Source organism: Girardinichthys multiradiatus, chromosome 6 (assembly GCF_021462225.1).
Source record: "Girardinichthys multiradiatus isolate DD_20200921_A chromosome 6, DD_fGirMul_XY1, whole genome shotgun sequence".
Classification (NCBI taxonomy): Eukaryota; Metazoa; Chordata; class Actinopteri; order Cyprinodontiformes; family Goodeidae; genus Girardinichthys; species Girardinichthys multiradiatus.
The window spans coordinates 22,454,803-22,476,124 of record NC_061799.1 but is presented as its reverse complement, the minus strand read 5'-3'; the positions used below and the strand labels follow the sequence as shown (position 1 = coordinate 22,476,124).

The window sequence follows — 21,322 nt, the reverse complement described above, 5'->3', positions numbered from 1 at the left end:
CCCTGCACATAAACTGTTTAGAGTTTTACCTTCAGGCCGCCGCTACAGAGCACTGTTCACTAAAACCAGCCGCCACAAAGACAGTTTCTTCCCCACAGGCTGTTTCTCTGTTGAACATTTAATAGAGTACCAAACAACAGCATACAGATGTTGCAAATGCACCTTTTTATTCATATATGTGTATATTTGTATATTGTATATATGTATACTCTTTAAGGCAAAAAACAAAAACTAGAAAGCAAAGTGTACCGGAGTCAAATTCCTTGTTTGTATGTACGAACTTGGCACTAAAGCTCATTCTGATTTTACATTTTAATATATTCTTTCATAAAATATTATTTTATTCAACACGGTACAGTTGCATACATTATTAAATATTATTCTGTAATAATACCCTTCCTAGTCGGTCTGGACACCAAATTCTGGAAGGTATCTCAGTCATGTGTTGTGCATGCCCTCCAAAGTCAACAGAGGCCGCTATTTAGACATGGGGTTGCGCGCACACAAGCACACGCACGTACAGACGTCCGGGCCCAGCTAGCTCTAACCGGCTAGCAGGATTGATGACACCTCCCCGAAACCTCGGCAGCAGCGAAGCTGCACAGTCGACATGGCAGGAAAATATCGCAACAGTTCTGTAAAGAAGGATGAAATACTTCCAAGTCATTTGGAATAAGTGAGTAGTAACGATAAATACATTTTTACTATCACATGGGAAACTGCCATCAGTAATTATATTATTAGTTTGAGTGAAGTTAATGACGCATAGCGATGGTTAGTAGCTGACATAAAGATATTTAGCACCAACTAAAAGGAGGAGTTGCTAACGTCTGTTCGTTAGCTTGTTATCCCTCGGTGTTTCTACTAACAGAAGCGTTGGAGTAAGGCCCTCTCAGATCAGATTAACGCTTTTTAATAATGTGAGCTGTAATTATTTTAAAGGTATTATAATGATGCTCCTAATGTACACAGATGCAATCAGATAAAACGTTTTGTTTGTTAGCATCATATGCTAACGTTACATAATATCACTGCAAGTCAAATGGTAGTCTACGACTCGTCTGCTACCTATCGTATTCTTGACCAAATGTATATATTGCAACTAAAGTTCTCAATGGAGCATGGATTTTAAATCCACGATGCTAGTGAGCATTATAACTAAGTTATAGCCAAGTAAACAAGTGCTTAAAATTGTGAAATTGACTGTTGTAAGCCAACGACGTTTATTGTTTAGCTAAGCTAGCCAACTAGCCTCCCATAGCCTACGTTGCTAACAGCTAACCGATCGCTTATGTTACACACAAATTCCAAAACCCAGTGTGTCATGCTCGTCGATAAAATGAAACAGACTGTCAACATTTAAGTCATTGTAATATTACTAATTCCTAATGGCGAGATTTGCCTTCTTGCATTTGGGACTTCGGTGGTGGCTACCTCGGTATCCTTTGTCCATAGTCATAGTAGTTGCAGGCCCCACAGCTGTTGTTTTTCTCGTTCACTTTAGTGTTGCATTTTAAGCATATCTCCTTGTTTTATTTTGCATCTTATTTGTCACGAGTGAGCTGTGATTGCCGGAGAAAAGGCGGTTTTATCACAGTATAAGCTGTGGGCTTTTATTGCCTACTTGTCTAGATGATAATTCTCAGATATGTTCAGGTATTTTAGCGAATTGTTCAAAAAAGTTGTTTTTCAAAGCAAACGATTTCATCTGTAGGAACAATTCATTTACATAAAAATATGTCAGCATAATCTGTTAGTAGAAATTTAAGGTAGCTACAGCATTTTAAAAGCATACATTTAGTGGTCATTTCAGCCTCTAAATTTGAATTCAAAACTGAGAGACTGAGACCAACAATCTAGGAAAAAAATGTTTTTTTTTGACAGGCCATGTAACCTCCAACAACTTTGTTTCTATGGTTAGGCTAAGCATCAGTAAAATTGATTTGTAATAATGTTATTATGTCTAAAAATCACGTGTTACAATGGAATATGACATTCGTAATTAAAAGCAACAGAACTAATTTTCACGTTTATTTATTTATTTTTTCACCATGACGTTTTTCACAATTGTTAGAAACTGCACTTTGTCTGCTAATTAAACATGTGATTTGCTCTTGTATCAAATCAGTTGATTTTCGGAGCACAGGTTCTTGAAAACATGAACTATTAGGCTATTTGGGCGATTAAAAGGGTTCTACTCATATTCCGGATGATTAAACTTGGTTTTGTGACATATGTGAATTTAAAAATAAAAACGAAAGTTCTACTGTGGGTACAACAATGGAAATTTATGAAACTCCAACCCACAACGCCAAAAAAAAAGCAGTTTCTTAGGTTAACTGCACAGACAGTAGCGTGATTACTAGCCTGAACAGCAGCTGCACACTTGCCTACTATAATTTTCATAGAATTTATTTAAACTTTTATTTTACCAGGTAGGGCGATTGAGAACTAGTTCTCATTTACAATGTCAACCTGTGCAAGAGGCAGCAATAAAATACACAATGTTGCATTTCCTTCTTGGTACATTTGGAAACTGTTACACAATTTTGACATGTTTGTAAAATCGTATAATAAAAATTTACAATTTTGTCTTTTTTTCTTTCTCTCTTTTCCAGTATTTGTCACGAGATGTGATCCACCATCCACAATGTGTGAGGATATTTAAGAACGATTTAGTTCGGAAAAAAACAAATCTTGATTCCAGTGGAATCTTCCATATATCTATATATATATATAATTATTATATTTTTTCTTTGTGTTAATTTGTACTTACATTTATATATACACCCATCCCATCAACATATAACCATGCCTGTGCAAGCGCCACAATGGACAGAGTTTCTGCTGTGCCCAATCTGCACGCAGACGTTTGAAGAGACTGTTCGCCGGCCAATCAGCTTGGGCTGTGGACATACTGTGTGCAAGATGTGCCTGAACAAGTTGCACCGCAAGGCCTGTCCCTTTGACCAGACAGCCATCAGCACAGACATCGAGCAGTTACCTGTCAACACAGCCCTGTTGCAGCTGGTGGGAGGCCAGGTAAGACGCGAGTCTGCGTGGATTTGTCATTAATTACGAAATAAACGGAGCAGTTCACATTGCTGGTGCGAAGATCCTGGTAATGTGTGCAGTTGAGGAATGTCTTAAGATACTCTTTTACACAACACTATAATGGCATGGGTATTCCTTTAATGTGTCACAGCACACTCATTAAGATATAAATGAGATTTTCTTGGTTTACTGAGCGCTGGAACAATGGGTGAAATCATATTTCTGTGAGGCAATGTTTGAACGACAGGGCGAGGCACAGCTGATGGTGTTGGTAGAGTGTGTCGTAATGGAAACCGTCAGTGTTACCATAAAACTGAAATTCATATTCTGTAGTCATGGCTGGGAATTCTTCTAGGTTATGCTTAGTGCTAATATCACACCATACCAAACTGGCCAAATAATATTCCCAGTTACATATGTGGAGAAGTTCATAGTACATTTCCTTTACTTTTCCTGTTCAGTTGATGAATATGTTTTGACATAAATCCGTATTTAAACTTATAGTAATTATATTTTAATAAAAGGAATCCAGTGTTTACATTTTCCCCAAGCTGAAGCAGTTGCTTCGTAGCGTTGTTGAATATTACCAAAATAGTAACTTAATTTATAATGGTAACATGTCAGCACAGTCTGAGAAGTTCATTTGAATGTAACATCAGAACCCAATTTTCTAGTAATTTCTGCTTAGTTCATGTACACTCTGCAAAAGAGATGATGCAAAAATGATGTTTCTGTTTTCTAAAACAAAATAGGAAACATCAATGTGCTCCTTTTTCTCTATTGTTTCAGGACAATATGAAATGCAACATTTGTGTGCAACATATTGTTCAAAAAATACAATGCACTCATAAAAGAGACCACGTTCCTCATGAACTTTTATTAGACATGTTTCTTATCAATCTCCTTGTCATGGTTAGGACTGCACCGATAATAAAATGTTAATCTCAGTCACAGTTTTGTCTTTTAACAATTATATAAAAATGATGCATTACTTTATAACATCAGCTTACTCCCACCTGAACACAAGTGAAAGACAATTTATAGTCTCCATAAATCAACCAGAAATTGCGCAGGACTTTCTCGCTGTCTGGTTTTAAATGTTCTTTCCCTTTTTGACCTACTTTCATTTTAGACATTACCCGAGGAGATATTATAGCTGTTCATTTACACACCATTTAAAAAAGCAGTTACAATTTAACAGTCAGATATACGGAAAATATACACACACTGTGAGAAACTAGGAACTGAAACTCTGACCGTGTTCTCACATTTAAACAATTATCACACAAGACAGATGGATTAAAACCTACCTCCTCCCCCGCAGTGTCAGTGCTGGACTAAAAAACACATTAGTAATTATCCAAATATGAGCAGTTATTACATGGATTAATTAAACCTAGGATTTATACTTAAGCTGCAGTTGTTTAAGATAAACCTACTTCATTTTCCTGAAATGTACAAAGCAAATTCAACAAACTTGATTGTTTGTTTTTTTTGTGTATTTGAGTTACTTGACAAAGCCTAAAACGGAACTTGGCGATGGTTAGAATGTTTTTTAAGTCTCTTTCTCCTCATGCTTTCTTGGTGTTGTGTGGCAACATAAAAGAGATGTTTTAACAGCTTGTTTTTTTGTTGTTGCTAATTTTACTCAAAAACAACGACCTGCCTTGACCAATATCAGCACATGCTCCCGTTGATGAGGCGTTATTTTAATAAATGATTAATATTAAACTCTATATATATCTCTGATGGTAAAGTGGTGAGCTATGCCCAGCTTTGTACTGTAGTCAAAGTTAAAAATACACACGTCATTGGATATTTTTTGAATACATTTGGTTATTATATTATAATATTTTTATAATTTAGATCAGTGTCCAAATGAAGTGTGCAGTCCCACTGTTATTTGTTTTCAGATGGCTCAGCAATGAGTTTCTGTCTGATGATGGATAAATGTCATTTCACTCTGACTAGTCTGTCTGGAGTTTGCAGGAGATGTTTTTTTATTTTTTGAATAGGGTCGGCTTCTTACAATTTACACAAAACAATGAACTCATACCTTTCTTTGGAGATTACCATGACTTTCTCTCACTGTCATGTTAATTATTAAAAAAAAAGAGGTTCAGGGGTTTTATCTTTATACTATTTATATTATCTGGTCTATATCGGCTATAAAATCATTTAAATCTCATCCCAAATGTTCAAAAACACACCACAGCTTGCTCCATAGCATATTTATCAAATGAAGATGTTGTAAAACGTATCCAAAAAAAAAAATACTGAGCGAACACCCATATTTTTGGATATGTTGGGCCATAACATTTTATAGGGCTGTACTTTGACTTTTCCTGCCTCACTGTTGTGATACCAAACATTCAGGCTTTCACTTCAACATCGCTAAGCTGTAAATCTCGCTGTATAATGAGGTCCCCTGCTCTGTAGAGTCCTCATGTAAAAATGATGCTGGTTTGTCACTGTATGACCCTGCCGCCCTCCACTACCTCCCTGGTCTTCTACCATACCAGGAACTGGAATTACCAGCACTGCTTTACTGCTATGTGTGCGTCTGGTGCTGCCCACTTCACATCTACCCATCAACTTAACTCTGACGCTACCTCAGCGGTTAACTGTTGGACCCAGCAGCAACGGTTCAACCTCCAACCACCTTGCTGCTTCGTTCATGTCAAATATGACACCAATGTGGGAACAAGGCTTGGTTGGAAAGTGTTTTTTGACCTTGGCTACAGACAAATCTAATGGCCTTTCAATAAGTAGCTCCTCAATCCACTGGGTTTAGGATGCCAGCCCTGGGATAGAGGGGTGCATTATAGAATAGCTAATTAAAAGCATGTTTCCCTAACTGGACTGTGGTTTACCTGCGGTGGTCTGTTAAAGTAGCACATATTTCTATTAGTCTTAATGAGACTTCAGAAAACATAATTTCAGTCAATAAGACCACTTTCATTTTGTATAGTAGCAAGAATTAAGCTCAACAGACTTATGCAATTTATGTGACATTTATGCAGCATTAGAGTAAAACCTTTTTTTGCTAGAATGAATAAATTATTTAATAAAACATTGGGATCTCAGTCATTGATCAGAATCATTGGGGTAACCATTTTGGCCTCATTTTGGCACTTATTGTTTTCTGTTAAACTAAATAAATGTTAATGTTTAGTTGTTGTCACTTGAAGGTGGCAAAACCAATCAGGATTGGGGTAATAAGGTACATCCTTCTAAGGACACATCATATAGTACGACACAGGAATATACACTGCTCAAAAAAATAAAGGGAACACTCAAATAACACATCCTAGATCTGAATGAATGAAATATTCTCATTCAATACTTTGTTCTGTACAAAGTTGAATGTGCTGACAATAAAATCAGACAAAAATCATCAATGGAAATCAAATTTATTAACCAATGAATGCCTGGATTTGGAGTCACACACAAAATTAAAGTGGAAAAACACACTACAGGTTGATCCAACTTTGATGTAATGTCCTTAAAACAAGTCAAAATGAGGCTCAGTATTGTGTGTGGCCTCCACGTGTCTGTATGACCTCCCTACAACTCCTGGGCATGCTCCTGATGAGACAGCAGATGGTCTCCTGAGGGATCTCCTCCAAGACCTGGACTAAAGCATCCGCCAACTCCTGGACAGTCTGTGGTGCAACGTGATGTTGGTGGATGGAGCGAGACATGATGTCCCAGATGTGCTCAATCGGATTCAGGTCTGGGGAACAGGCGGGCCAGTCCATAGCTTCAATGTCTTGATCTTGCAGGAACTGCTGACACACTCCAGCCACATGAGGTCTAGCATTGTCCTGCATTAGGAAGAACCCAGGGCCAACCGCACCAGCATATGGTCTCACAAGGGGTCTGAGGATCTCATCTCGGTACCTAATGGCAGTCAGGCTACCTCTGGCGAGCTCATGGAGGGCCATGCAGCCCTCCAAAGAAATGCCACCCCACACCATTACTGACCCACTGCCAAACCGGTCATGCTGAAGGATGTTGCAGGCAGCAGATCGCTCTCCATGGTGTCTCCAGACTCTGTCACGTCTGTCACATGTGTTCAGTGTGAACCTGCTTTCATCTGTGAAGAGCACAGGGCACCAGTGGTGAATTTACCAATCCTGGTGTTCTCTGGCAAATGCCAAGCGTCCTGCACGGTGTTGGGCTGTGAGCACAACCCCTATTTGTGGACGTCAGGCCCACATACCATCCTCATGGAGTCGGTTTCTAACTGTTTGTGCAGATACATGCACATCTGTGGTCTGCTGGAGGTCATTTTGCAGGGCTCTGGCAGTGCTCCTCCTGTTCCTCCTTGCACAAAGGCGTTAGTAGCGGTCCTGCTGCTGGGTTGTTGCCCTCCTACGGCCTCCTCCACGTCTCCTGGTTTACTGGCCTGTCTCCTGGTAGCGCCTCCAGGCTCTGGACACTACGCTGACAGACACAGCAAACCTTCTTGCCACAGCTCGCATTGATGTGCCATCCTGGATGAGCTGCACTACCTGAGCCACTTGTGTGGGTTGTAGAGTCCATCTCATGCTACCACGAGTGTGAAAGCACCACCAACATTCAAAAGTGACCAAAACATCAGGCAGAAAACATAGGTACTGAGAAGTGGTCTGTGGTCCCCACCTGCAGAACCACTCCTTTATTGAGTGTCTTGCTAATCACCAAAGATTTCCCCCTGTTGTCTATTCCATTTACACAACAGCAGTGAAATTGATTGTCAATCAGTGTTGCTTGGAGTTATAATGTGTTGTTTAAGTGTTCCCTTTATTTTTTTTTGAGCAGTGTATAAAGCTTGTATTATATATACATTTTGTTAGGGTTAGGATTCCTGTAGACTAAAATGTTTCAATAAATTTTTTCTTTTCTTTATTTTTGCCCTGTAAAGATATTTTCTCATTTTCATATATATATACTCAACATTGTGTGTGCACCAAAACATGTGCAACACATAAAACCACTGTGTAGCGAATAAATAAGTTCAGGATGTCTTTGTAGAATTTACTATCATTTTCCTATTTTGTTTTCTTTCAGGTTCCCAAGGCCCAGCCGGTTGCTTTGATTACAAGTCCAGAGGACGCTCAGAACTATGAGGTGGCGAGACAGTGTGTGGAGGAGCTGGCCCTCTACCTCAAACCCCTCAGCAACACCCGAGGTACTTGCTTTATCATTTGATGCCACTGATACCGACCTTCAGCCAAACTTTTTTTGGTCAAAATTGTCAATGCACGGCTTATTTACAAAAGTATCACACCCTAAATCTAAACTTGTAACATTTTTCTGTTTAATATCTAAAATAACAGTTTATTCCAAATGTTAGCTTTTATGTTTAACAAGAATTTATACTAAGGCAAACTTTAGTTCTCATTTGCCTTATAATTATAGACGTGTCGGTATGTCCCAGTATTTAATGGGTACAGACAATTTACATAGCATGTTAAACGGGCTCAAAAAAAGATGTAATAGGCGTTTTTATGCAAGCCTCGAGATGTTTTTATCACAAAACTGACTGCTCGGTCTGAACCACTTATTCATTCATCCACTGGCCCTGTTAATGTTCGACACCAGGTCGATGAATGACCCGCACACCGGACGATTAGACACGCATGCAACAAAAAGCACCGCTGTTTTGGAACCAAACCAAAATTGGCTTTCTTGCATCATAACCTAATATTATTATTTAAATAAAGAAAATAAACGAACCAAAACAACACATTTGTTTGAATTATTAATCAATTTTGTATGACAGCAGTTATAAATGTCAGAAATTACAGGTAAAGTGTTGCTGAGGAGAAATTGTGATGCGTATTAAAGGTAATCAGTGTTTTCCTAGGGAAGCGCATCTTAATGTTTGTTTCTTTTAATAGCAGCAATATAACAATTGATGGCTTTTATCAATTTAACATTAACAACCAATATAAACGCAGCATGATTTTACAGGTATTCAAAATTTTACTTTAACAAACATTTATCTACAAAGTGTGCAGCGCTTCGCCAAACACGATGTTCGAGCTTTTACGGTGGCCGTAGTTACCTGTGGTTCAAGCAGAGCGAGACGGGAGCTAGCTTACAATGAGCACACGCGTTTTTGCTGACTGGGCGGCGTGTTAGAGTGAAACTGCCGTGAGTGATAGAGAGTGCTGAAAATTGTAGACACGTCCATGTCGAGGCAGAAATGGCATAGTGTTGTAAAAAATAACAGAAATAACAAGAGCAATTTGTTTGTTTGTAAAGAAGGACAGTGTAAAGACCTGTTTTGTATAGGAAAGGTAAATGTTGATGACTCCTGCTGTGATCTACAATATATAGAAAATAAATTTGATATAATTATTGACTTGACCCTCTAAGGTGTGTGAAAGTAGTTTGACAGATATGTTAGCTTTATTCTAGCCTATTCCTATTAGTATTATATGGTCTGGCATGTTCTGAGAAAACCACTGTCTAGCATCCCCAAAATTTGGACATTTCATAAAGATGTCTGAAATCTGCAATGTTCTGAGGGAGAGTTGGCCTGGAGTGAAATAAATGTGATTCAGTAGTTTGTAAGATATCTCCCCTTAAATGTCTGTCCAGGTGTGGGTCTGAGCAGCACAGCCCAAAGCATGCTGAGTCGACCCATGCAGAGGAAATTGGTAACTTTGGTTCACTGCCAGCTGGTGGAGGAGGAGGGACGTGTTAGGGCCATGAGAGCTGCCCGCTCTCTTGGCGAGCGAACTGTCACCGAACTCATCCTGCAGCACCAGAATCCACAGCAGCTCTCCTCTAATCTGTGGGCGGCTGTTCGTGCACGGGGTTGTCAGTTTCTTGGCCCAGGTAGGTGCCTGATAAATGTAAAGTGATACCACCACACAGCCAGTAAATTATCCTTGTTGAATGAATATTTCAGGAGCTTTTGACAATCGACTGTTACTTAAAATGGTCATCATTGTGTCTTCTCCTACACCAGCAATGCAGGAGGAAGCCCTCAAGTTGGTTCTTCTTGCTCTGGAGGATGGTTCTGCTTTGTCCAGGAAAGTGCTGGTTCTTTTTGTTGTCCAAAGGCTTGAACCACGCTTCCCTCAGGCCTCTAAAACCAGTATAGGCCATGTGGTGCAGCTCCTTTATAGGGCTTCCTGCTTCAAGGTATGTGTCTGACTATCAGCCTTTGATGTTTTTAGGTCAGCAAGACTTAATCTGGTGCTGCTCAATAGTGGGATTAGTATCTGTGACACTGTATGCACAAATGGGAGTTTTTATTAATTAGTGAAAATTTATTGACAGCATACAGATGCAATTTTAACTGTATTAAATTAGGCATTAAATTATCCTCCCTCTTCTGTGCCTTTAGGTTACCAAACGGGATGAAGATTCCTCCCTCATGCAGCTGAAAGAGGAGTTTCGTACTTACGAGGCTCTGCGGCGGGAGCATGACTCTCAGATCGTTCAGATTGCTATGGAAGGTGGATTACGTATTGCACCTGACCAGTGGTCTTCTCTGTTGTATGGAGATCAGTCTCACAAGTCACATATGCAGTCTATCATAGATAAGGTATGTGACAAAGCAAATTTTTTCTCTATGTCCAGTTTTTATATAAGAAGGCTTATCTGCGTGATGCACAGAAGCCCATTTATTAGGAGATTTCAGCAGACCGTTGTTTCATGTATCTCCTTTGTTTATTTCCAATGTAGCTGCAGACCCCGGCATCTTTTGCTCAAAGTGTACAGGAGCTGACAATTGCACTGCAAAGGACTGGAGACCCAGCCAACCTCAACAGACTACGACCCCATTTAGAACTGTTGGCAAACATCGACCCCAGTCCTGGTAAGAAGCAGGCAAACTTCAACAGTCTTGCTTTTATAAAGATGCAAGGCGGCTGACTAAAGATTCATCAGTTAATGGATGTAGCTCCTTTAGTCGTTTCATCTAGAAAGAAAGAACAGATCAACTCTGAGCCAGTTTTCAAGGTTAGAGTCTGAAAGAGAGCACATAGAGTTAGTCACAGTAAAAGCTCAGTCAATTTCCATGTCTAGGAGAGAGAAAGGCTTAAACACTGAAAGACAGGGCCATGTGGATCATATGTAGAGGGTGAGCATTAAGTTGTTGCCAGCAGAAGCTCGGACGATGCCCCTCTCCAGAAAGGTGTCACAGGTAGACACAGAGTCAGGTCAGGTGTAGCTTCTAGGAAGAGAAAAGAGAGAGAACAAAGTTAAAAGCTGAAATAACAGCAAATAATGCAAAATTGGAGAGTAGTATGAGAATGTAGCGAAGAGGGTGAAAGTGGGCATTATGGCCTCCAGCAGTCTAAGCCTATAGCAGCATAACTACAGAGATAGCTCAGGATAACCTAAGCCACTCTAACTGTAAGCTTTATCAAAAAGGAAAGTTTTAAGCCTAGCCTTAAAAGTAGACAGGGTGTCTGCCTCACGGACTTAAAACTGGGAGCTGGTTCCACAAGAGAGGAGCCTGATAACTAAAGGATCTGCCTCCCATTCTACTTCTAGAGACTCTAGGAACCACCAGTAAACCTGCAGTCTGAGAACAAAGTGCTCTGTTAGGAACATATGGAACAATCAGATCTCTGATGTATGATGGAGCTAGATCATTAAGGGCTTTATATGTGAGGAGGAGAATTTTAAATTATATTCTGGATTTAACAGGGAGCCAATGAAGGGAAGCTAAAGTAGGAGAAATATAATCTCTCTTTTTAATTTTCATCAGAACTCTTGCTGGAGCATTTTGAATCAGCTGAAGGCTTTTAACTGCATTTTGTGGACATCCTGATAGTAAAGAATTACAATAGTCCAGCCTTGAAGTAACAAATGCATGGACTAGTTTTCAGCGTCACTCCTGGATAGGATATTTATAATTTTGGCAATGTTCCGGAGGTGAAAGAAGGAAATCCTACAAACCTGTTTAATATGGGATTTAAATGACATGTCCTGGTCAAAAATAACACCAAGTTGAAGGTTTAGATGAAGCTAATATTTCTGATAACTCAGGAAGCTCCACAGGATCAAAACAGTCCAAACACAAATCAGGTTCTACAGTTATTTCCAATGTTGTCTCACTTGCTGAGGATGAAGTAATCATCTTCGGGAGTATGTCAAAGATTTTCTTTTTAATAGAATCAATTTTACTTAAGAAGAATCCCATAAAGTCATGACTGCTGAGAGCTAAGGGAATGGATGGCTCAACAGAGCTATGACTCGGTGTAAGTTTAGTTAATTGTTACATACCTCTCACTGATGCAAAAAACTTCAAGACGTTCGTAGCAACATCCACACCGAAGAGTGTTTTTGTCCCAGCTGCCTGATAGCTATTATTTGTGGTGGGGTCCGTGATTGGCCGAAAAAGATCAAGTTTACGGTTTCAACCTGGCTTATCATAGGTCAGGGTCCCTTGTGCTGAAAGTCGATTGGTTCAGGTCATCAGCTGAATTTTTTTGAGAGTCCTTGCAGATGACGTGTAATAAGTCTAAATCTACTGAACTCAGGAGTTTTCTCATTATTTTTGGCCCCTTTTTTTTCTTGTTTAGATGCTCCTCCTCCGACATGGGAGCAGCTTGAGAAGGGGTTGGTAGCAGTGAAAACAGTGGTACATGGCCTGGTTGATTTCATTCAACACCACAGCAAGAAAGGAGCCGATCCTCAACAGGTCAGTATTTAGATGGTATTTATAAAGCGCCTCATAGACACAAAGTCACAAAGAGCTATACAACATAAATCACAATTAAGTTCAGTTCAACCTAAAAATAAACAAAAGTCGGAGTTGTTCATCAAATGTTGGAATTATTTATCCTTTCGGTCCTTCCTAATTTTGTTGCCGGTTGGTTTGCTGTCTTGCGTTGTCATATTATCGCATGAACGGCAGAATATTGTACACAAAGCATGGTCTTCTGTTAATCTAACGGCAGTGTTTAAATTGAACTGACCAATAAACTTAGTGTTTCTTGTGCATTGAACGTTTTACCTTTTTCATTTGCTTTAGACATGTATTTGTATGTTGTTGTTCCACAAACATAAAGGTTATGTTCTCCTAATCTCTTCAGCCTCCTCAGCACAGCAAATACAAAACATACATGTGCCGTGACATGAAGCAGAAAGGCGGCTGTCCTCGTGGAGCCAGCTGTACGTTTGCACACTCTCAGGAAGAACTAGAGAAGTGAGTTTAAAATGTTGAAGCTTTATCCACCATCACTGCGGCATTGTTTTTTTTTTTTTGGTCTTTAGTAACGCCTCTTAATGTTTGCCAGGTATCGTAAGATGAATAAGCGTCTGGCCACTCGCCCAGGAGTTGGGGTGGTTTTTACAGACGACGGCCTCACTCCTGATGTAGCAGTGACCCCAAAGCTTTCCCCGGTCACCAATGGCAGCGGTGCCCCAAACTTGCCCCAATTAGTCGCTCGTGGCACCGACACAGTCCCATATGAGCTGTTGTCTAAACCTGTCAAGATGGATGGAGGAAGTCCAAGTGTCCCAGGATCGCCACCTGATGTGTGAGTGCAGTTTCTCACACTAATTTTAGTGTTTACTGGTTACGGTCATTTTATGTATTTGTTGGGTATGTAACCAGAGGAGAAAATGATACATTGTGTAAAACTGGGGAAGAAATACATTTAAAATGCTTCATTCTTTTAGCCTGGACTCCATGCCCAAATCCGGTATACCACTGCCACCTCATGCAATGGTTCACCCCAGGTTGCCATCAGATCACCTCTCGGGGGTTAAGCACATGTCCGGGGTTGCCAGAGGTTCACCAGTCTATTCTCAACCGCAACCCCGTGATGTATATGACATTCGTCCCCCGCCTGCCTCTCAGTATGAGCCGCCTCAGTACCCAGCAAGTAAGAATAAAGTCATTCAAATAATCTTATCAAAGGAAAACATGTTTTTTTTTTTTTTCTTGATAAGATCTGTACATTTACAGCAGCAGTAAAATATCTTTAGAAGCGTAGTGCTTTTTGACTAAAAGGATGGCGGAAAGCTTTATGATGTGAAAGTATCTTAAGTGTTGGTGGCCTTTTTTTTATGTCTATTTTTCCCAGGTTATCCCTACCAACAGCCAACGCAGTATGTTTCTCGAGAATACATCCGTAACCCCCCTCCGCCGAGCGAGTCAGGACCCCCTTACCACGACCCTTACACAGGCTACAGTGCTCCAGAGCGCCCCTACCATTCCCAGCACTCTGGTCCACCTTTTCCCTATACTCACTATGACAGAGGTCACCACGGTGCTTACGGTGCCCCACCACCTCCCCCGCAGACTTATCCAACTCAGAGGGATTCTCTTGTCAAAATGAGTCCGGCTCCCCTTGATGTTCCACCACCCTCAGCAGGACAGGCCAACTCACTCTACTATCAAGAGTCAAGTGCCCGGGATAGATACGCTCCAGATGGTTACTATCAGACGGGTTCCCAGCCTCCCCCTATGAGGACTTATGTCAGGGTATGTCAGTTGTCTTTTTTTAAATTGTTGTGAATATTTTTTGTTTTGAATAGAGGCAGATTAGATGGTTTACAGTTCAGCAGTTGTATTTTTGTATCTGCTGGTTGATTAGGGGTCACCATACAGCAGTTCGCAGACCACCCTAGACTATCTCCATCGACGACGGCAGGAGCTGTTATCTCAGCTGGCAGAAAGGAAGGTGATCTCTCCTCCACCGTTTGCCGCTTCCCCCACTCTTTCACATCCCTTCCCCAACGACTACCCCACTGAGGTTAGTACAATATTATATGTTATACATACACATTAAACTGTTTATTACAAAAAACATTTCATTTTATTTAGTAATGATGCTGGAGGAGATTATTGATAATCAGTGTAGATTCTGTTTAATAACCTTTCTTGTGTGCAGTATGGCGATGAGAGCTCCAAAACAATACTGAAAGGCAGAGAGCCCGACTATGCAGGGCAGTACTCCCCCTGGTCCTGCGAAACCATTGGCTCTTATATTAGCACAAAGGATGCCAAGCCCAAAAATGTGATGGTTCCTGGTGCCATGGAAATGATGGTAAGTTAGATAAGTGACTCCTAGTTATTTCTGATGTAGGTATCAGGGAGGAGGAATGTGGGAAATATGTAAAAGGTTTAGTTTGTGACTAGATTTATTCAGTATATGTTAATTAACTAATATTAACTCAAGCTTTTGTGTTAATAGACTTTGCTTTACACAGTGTATATTCAGCTTATCTTTGCATATGTTATGCCTCATCTGTCCTGCTTGATCTCATGATCCTTTCTTTCCGTGTTCTTCCCCTTTGTCTTTTTGTCAGAACGTGGAGGATAAAGGTCCGAGGGAACCATCAATGGAGGCTCCTCGGAGGGGAACAGAAGTGAAAGATGATGACCCTATTATACCTTTTGGCCCCCAGCCCACTGTGTCGCGCTTCGGCGCCATCTCCCGCACTTCAAAGACAGGCTACCAGACCACTGGCCCAGTGCAAGCTATGGCTTCCACTTCCCAGAACCCCAACTCTAAACACATGACCATGCCAGGTAAGAATCCCATACCTGCAGTTAAATGACTGAAGAACGTTTGTGGTTGGGATTTGCAATCCTTACCTTTTTACTTTGCATTAAAATTTGGACCAATATTAATAACTGTTTATTTCCACCTTGTTGCTGTTTGTGTATCTGTTTCTGGAGAAGGAAGGCGAGGAGGTTTGCCATGTGGTATTTGTTTGGGCATGTGACAGTGATGCCGCACATGATTGGAAGGGTCTTTAACTAAAGCTGAGAAACAATGTTGTTTTTTTTATGGTGTCGAATGGGTAGGGACATATATCTAATATCAATAAATATTGGTTATTGGCGATAAAATGCTAAATATTAGCTTATCTTTGCTTGTAGCCTGGTAATTCATGTTATATCAGATTGTACAGTTGTTTCAAGATAAATGAAGCTATGTGCATCATCCAGCTGAATTTTTGCAGTATGAAATTTTGAATTAAATGCACTGTGTGGTAATGCTCTCCAGTTTCTCATGAAAATATTTGTTCTTTCATTCCTGCTGCAGATTACTCATATGGAAGTCATGGGGGATGGGGCGGGGCTTCGTACCCCTCCCACCAGATTGCCCCCTCCTCTCAGGGACACTTTATTGAGCGGTGAGTCCCTTTTTTTTCTGTTTCTGTAGATTTTTAAATTATTCCAATTATATTAGTTGTGCATTTAGAAAGAAAAAGTTATGAAAGGATTTGTAAAATAAGTTTAAGACTTTGAAATATTATATAGCCATTTTTACTTTATATTCATTTTCACAGCCTTCCCATGACAACCCCAGACAGAGAACAGTTGAAGATTGAGCTGCAGCAGGTCAATCAGCAGATCACCCAACAGACTCAGATGCACAACATAGAGGTATGGAGGATCTATCTGAAGCCGAGACACTGAATGAATCGAAAGTAAATTAAGTTTTAGTTTCTGAAACGTTAAGAAAAATATTTGCACTGCATTTTTGTTACTTTTTATCCCAAAACGGTGTTGAAGAATTAAAGCTTCTAAAATTTCAAGAAGTAATCCAAATATTTCATTTATATATCTCATATCAGGGTTTTTTCTTTTTTTCCTTTTCATCATTTCCCATATTTTCATGTTTCCACACATCTCTTCTCACTCTCGATGCTGCAGGCTGCCAGTAACTCTTTGCTCCTGCAGAGGGAGACTAGTGCATTGGTAGGTCAGCCCCTGCAGCCCATCCAGGGCCAGACAGCACACAGCACACAGCAACCTCAGCCCAAGTGGCCAGCAGGGGGTGCAAGTGTGTCAGCTATCTCCAATGAGCAGTTAAGCTTGGAGCTCCACCAGGTGGAGAGAGAAATAGGCAAGAGGACCCGAGAGATGGCGTTGGTAGGGGACGCTTTTTTTTTGTTTTTTTGGTGTAGTTAAGGCTGTCTTGTATACTACTATAACTAATCACTTTTCTTTGTTTTTTATTTATTTTTTTCCCTCCGCATGCTAGGAAAACCAGATAACTCATGATGTTCAGCAGTACAAAATGCAGCCTGCAGAAAATGGACAGCCAGAACAAGAGACCCAGCTTGAAGAAATGTCTCTGGCTCTTGGGTAAGTAGTAAACGTCCTTGAACTTTACAGAACGCATGTAATCAACTTATTTTTATTAAGTAGCACAATTCTACACGCCACTTTAAGTGCTGCAGTTTCCTACTGCTAAATGGCCCCAGTCAGTTTTTGAAGGTAATTGCTATCCTGTCTGGTTTCTTGCTGGGTGTTCCTCTTTGGGAGCATGACAATATGGGGGTGTAGAAATGGTCTTGTTGTAAAGTTAGGGCAATAAGGAAATAAAGAGACCCTTGAAAAGACAGAAATTTAGATTTTCTCTTTATAAATATTTAGTTCAACCCCCCTTCAAAAAAGTGATGTCTTTTAATATGTCCCTAAACAGAAATGTGTTCATAAAATTTTTTTATTTATTGTATCTTTTCTTCCTTTTATTCTTATATGGGCCTCTTTCTCCACTTTTTAATTCAGCGATGTGTCCAACGGCTCCAGCGGTCTGCAAGAAAGTGCAGTGGGTGGGTCCATGCTGTCTCTGACCAGTAAGACAGCCGCATTGAGCCTGTGTTCTGACCAAGTCATCACCGGTTCAGAGATGCAGAAAAACGGCGTTGTTCATTCCTGCTCTTAGGAAGTACACACTTACTCACACACACACCTACACACAAACACACACAAGATGCTCATTTGAAAAGCATGCACAGGCACACATACACCAATTCTATTTAGAAGATGAGCAGTATCTGCCGTGATGAATTTTCTTTCTTTTTGTTCTGTGAATGAGCTTTTTTATGACTTTCCTTGCCTGGAAACCAGAGCATATAATAACATTTCTTGTGTGTTATTTCTTTTTTTTTTTTTTTGTACTGGTATTTGATTAACAAGGCTCACAATTGATACATCAAGAAGTATAAATGGTGGTGATGATGACAGCATTTGCATATTAATTTGAAATAGATACGACACCTTAAAAGCAACAGTAGCAGCAAATTGATTGCCCTGTCCTAATAACAGGTTCTTTGTTTACCTGCAGAGTCGTACTTATAGTACGTATAGTTGGAACGGTTACATGCAGAGGTGCGCAAGTCAAAAAGCATTTTCTCATCACATACATTTTGAGGAGCTCTTCTCAAAAGTCCTGTAATGTGACAAAACTATAGGAAGGAGCTCAAATGTGTGGCTCGGTGCTCGCCCCCAAAATCGTAACGAGAGGTTGGCCAGATGTGGATGCCTGAGGAGGGAAAGGCAGCATCAAGTTCCACCTGTATTCAGCCAAAATAGATACGTCAGGTGCTTTCAGAAATGCATTACTTCAGGAAGTTAAGATTTTTATTCTTGTATTTTATGAACAACATAATTTCTATTTCATACGTGAAAGCAGTATCTATTTAATGAAAGCATTCTGTTTTAAAGATTGCAGTTGTGTTGATAATGAGATTTCTTTTCGATAAGGGAATATTGGGTGCTTCTCTTGGTTGCGGCGTGACCTTGAAGTGGTTTAATTTCAGCACCCCTTTGCCTGTGTTTCTGAGCACAGTTAGGCCTATCTCGTAATGAAATATGTTATCCTCAGAAGTATTTTTGAGTGCCGCACATTACTTGGCGGAGAGAACATCTTACTACTTCAATAAACGATAAGAACCTTAATTTTTCAAATATTAAAACTACTAAAAAAAAAGTACTTCCCTCATCAGAGCTTCTCCTCTGGCCACACAGAGGCCTCCCCATTGGGATTATCTTGTCATTTGTTCACATAACTTCTATGAAGTTGCCTTCCCTTGTGTTTTTTTTTTTTTTTTTTTTTAGTTTAATTTTGACTGTTTGCTTTACATTGTTACAATTTTGGGGTGGTGCAGCTTACCTCCTGAAACCTTCATAGAGCATTGCTGAAAACGTGTCGTCCTTTCTTTGGAATAGCTGCATTTTGTGCTAATCCCTGGAAAGCCTCCTGTCGTAGTTGGCGAAACGTTTGGAAAATGATGTTTACAGCTTGGAGAATGGCAACGTTAGTTACTGAAACAGAAATCTTCCCCTTTCAAACGGTCTGTCCTCAAGTGTACTTATGACAACCGACCAAAAAGTCGATTTAACATCGGTTTTGCCATTGCATGCCGTCCTCATCACCACCATTACTACTGCTATAGCTCTTTCTTCAGCATATGGACTGTTTACCACTGATTCTCAACACAGAGCGCTCTGCCTTCTGTAAACAATTAGCATGATTTCATGTGCTTGAACGGTTAAAAAGATAGAGACGTTCCGGGTCAAGTTGTTGTATCAAGCCCTCTTTTTGCTTATAAACTGACACTTTGACAAATCCCTGATTACTGATGAATCAGATCAAGGCATAAACACATCTGTGTGCCCTCATCAGGTGTTGTAGGGCAACGCTTTTAATTCGTCAGCACCAGGATAGCAATTTTGTTTATTTCCATCCACACTTAAAGCCTCAGGCTGCTCCTTGCTGCGTTTATTGTTTAGGTACACAGCTCACTTATACATATGAGTATGTATACATACATTAGTATACTAAAGCACTATTAATGTGCCACCTCTTACTCTACTTGCTCAGCATTTATATTAAATGATCTCTACTTAGAATCAGCTTAATGTTGTTTTTGGTTTGTTTTTTTACTTGTTTTTCTGTCCACTGGTTGCCAACACAGACTTTATCCTTTCCCAGACGAAGGACCTCTGTGTGCATTGATGTGTGTTCATTTAATCTTTTGTGTTCAAACAAAGTTGTTCTTTATAGAATATGCTTCCGAAGATGACAAAATCTGTAACTTTGGAAAATTTATATGGAGATGTTTTTTTTTTTTTGTGTGATAGATTGGATTGTAGGAAACGTACCATCATTTTGTTTGTTTTTGGTTCCCCCCCCCTTGTGCTGTACCTGGTAGTGTTGAGATTTTAGAACGGGTTTGTCCCCCCACCTTCACCGCTGCTCCAGTGAAAACAACCAGGACGTTTCTTCTGACAGATAAGCTTTCATTTCCTCTGTAATACTCTTTTTACATTATTTGTTTAAGGAGCATTAGATCTGAAAAATTAACACATCATGATTTAGAGACATACCAATGATCTCTAAATTAGAGTTAAGCCAAAACGACCAAAAAGCTCATTCTGCTTGATGGGTCACTGCAGGTCTGAATGAGCCTAAAACACCTTCTTAGCTTAGTGGAGCGTTTTTGTGCAGTGATTGTATGGGGGGAGTTTACTTTATAGTAAATGGCAAAGATGTTAATTTCAATCTTGTGTGTTTTTGTTTTGAGTGAAACTGCTGCCTACACCTTTTGATGGTAAAACAACCACCCTCACCCTTGACCACTGACCTCTGTTACTGCTGTTCGAGGCTCACATTTTATTCTCAGACTTTGAGGAAATTCACAAATCGTTTTTTTTATATTATTACTCCCTTGTAAAATATCTCTTAAATTAAGGTACAGGTTTGATTTCAGCAAGAAAAACGTTTTTATATGTATATTATACTCCATTAAGGAATGTCTAGAATTATCTTCCTCCAATGTGGATGTAGCCATTATTACGCCATTTTATGACTTTGTAAGAGAATTCACTGTGTGAAAATTGGTTTGCATTTTTGTATAATACAATCTGCTTTCTTTTTTTTTTGTTTGATACAAGAGGGAGCTTAAACTGGATGTTTGAAGAAAGGAAAAAGAACCTGTGAAATTGAGAAAAGAAAATGTAACTTATGAGCAACAGTGATTCTAAACTGAGGGGGAAAGATTAAATGATATTGCTAACTGAGAGTTTTTCTCGTCTTTTTTATTGCCTTATAAAGTTCAAGTTTCTGTTTAAGAGAAGTTGGAGCTTCTCCGATTTCCGGTGATGTTTCTGGTTTCCTGCACAGTGCAACTCGTGTTGAGGAGTGGGCAATCCATACTGACAATTTGGTTTTAAACCTTTTACAGCACACGCCCTATTCTAGATCATTAAACCAGTCACATTAAATAAAGGTCAAGTCTAACTGACTTTCTGGAAACTAAAATATGAAACCGTACCGTTACACGTAATATACTTCAAATTGTTTGCACACACTTTTTAGTCGGCTTTCCTCAATCATTATTCGAAAAGTTACACTGAGCGCCTCGAACAAGGCTTATTTCAGAGCAACCGGAGAGCTGAGTCTGGTGCGTGTTTGCGCACAGGAACAGGTGGCCTAGCCCTGCAAACTTGAACACTTTGGCGTTCCATACTAGCTGGATTATTCATGATGAAAAATATATC

General features: G+C 39.9%; 1 protein-coding gene across 2 annotated transcripts; it reads left to right on the top strand.

Annotated features, from left to right (window-relative positions):
• Positions 1-480: 480 nt before the first annotated feature.
• rc3h1b (ring finger and CCCH-type domains 1b) lies at positions 481-20,844 on the top strand. Of its 2 annotated transcripts, XM_047368846.1 has the most exons (21): positions 481-676; positions 2,619-2,654; positions 2,825-3,042; positions 8,110-8,230; positions 9,649-9,888; positions 10,022-10,197; positions 10,403-10,603; positions 10,744-10,876; positions 12,591-12,709; positions 13,104-13,216; positions 13,308-13,550; positions 13,693-13,898; positions 14,100-14,500; positions 14,613-14,771; positions 14,910-15,065; positions 15,328-15,550; positions 16,071-16,161; positions 16,318-16,414; positions 16,685-16,903; positions 17,016-17,119; positions 17,546-20,844. In XM_047368846.1, the coding sequence occupies exons 2-21, from the start codon at positions 2,651-2,653 to the stop codon at positions 17,700-17,702; spliced, it is 3,381 nt and encodes a 1,126-aa protein (XP_047224802.1). In that variant the 5' UTR covers positions 481-676; positions 2,619-2,650; the 3' UTR covers positions 17,703-20,844. The 2 variants fall into 2 exon arrangements, with proteins under 2 accessions (XP_047224802.1, XP_047224801.1); XM_047368845.1 differs by having other exon boundaries at positions 2,619-3,042.
• Positions 20,845-21,322: the final 478 nt, after the last annotated feature.

Coding starts and splice junctions, on each gene's coding strand:
- rc3h1b (XM_047368845.1), top strand. CDS start 2,812: ATGCCTGTGCAAGCGCCACAATGGACAGAGTTTCTGCTGTGCCCAATC. Junction 15,551..16,070: donor TAAACACATGACCATGCCAG/GTAAGAATCCCA, acceptor TTCCTGCTGCAG/ATTACTCATATGGAAGTCAT. Junction 17,120..17,545: donor GAAATGTCTCTGGCTCTTGG/GTAAGTAGTAAA, acceptor TTTTTAATTCAG/CGATGTGTCCAACGGCTCCA.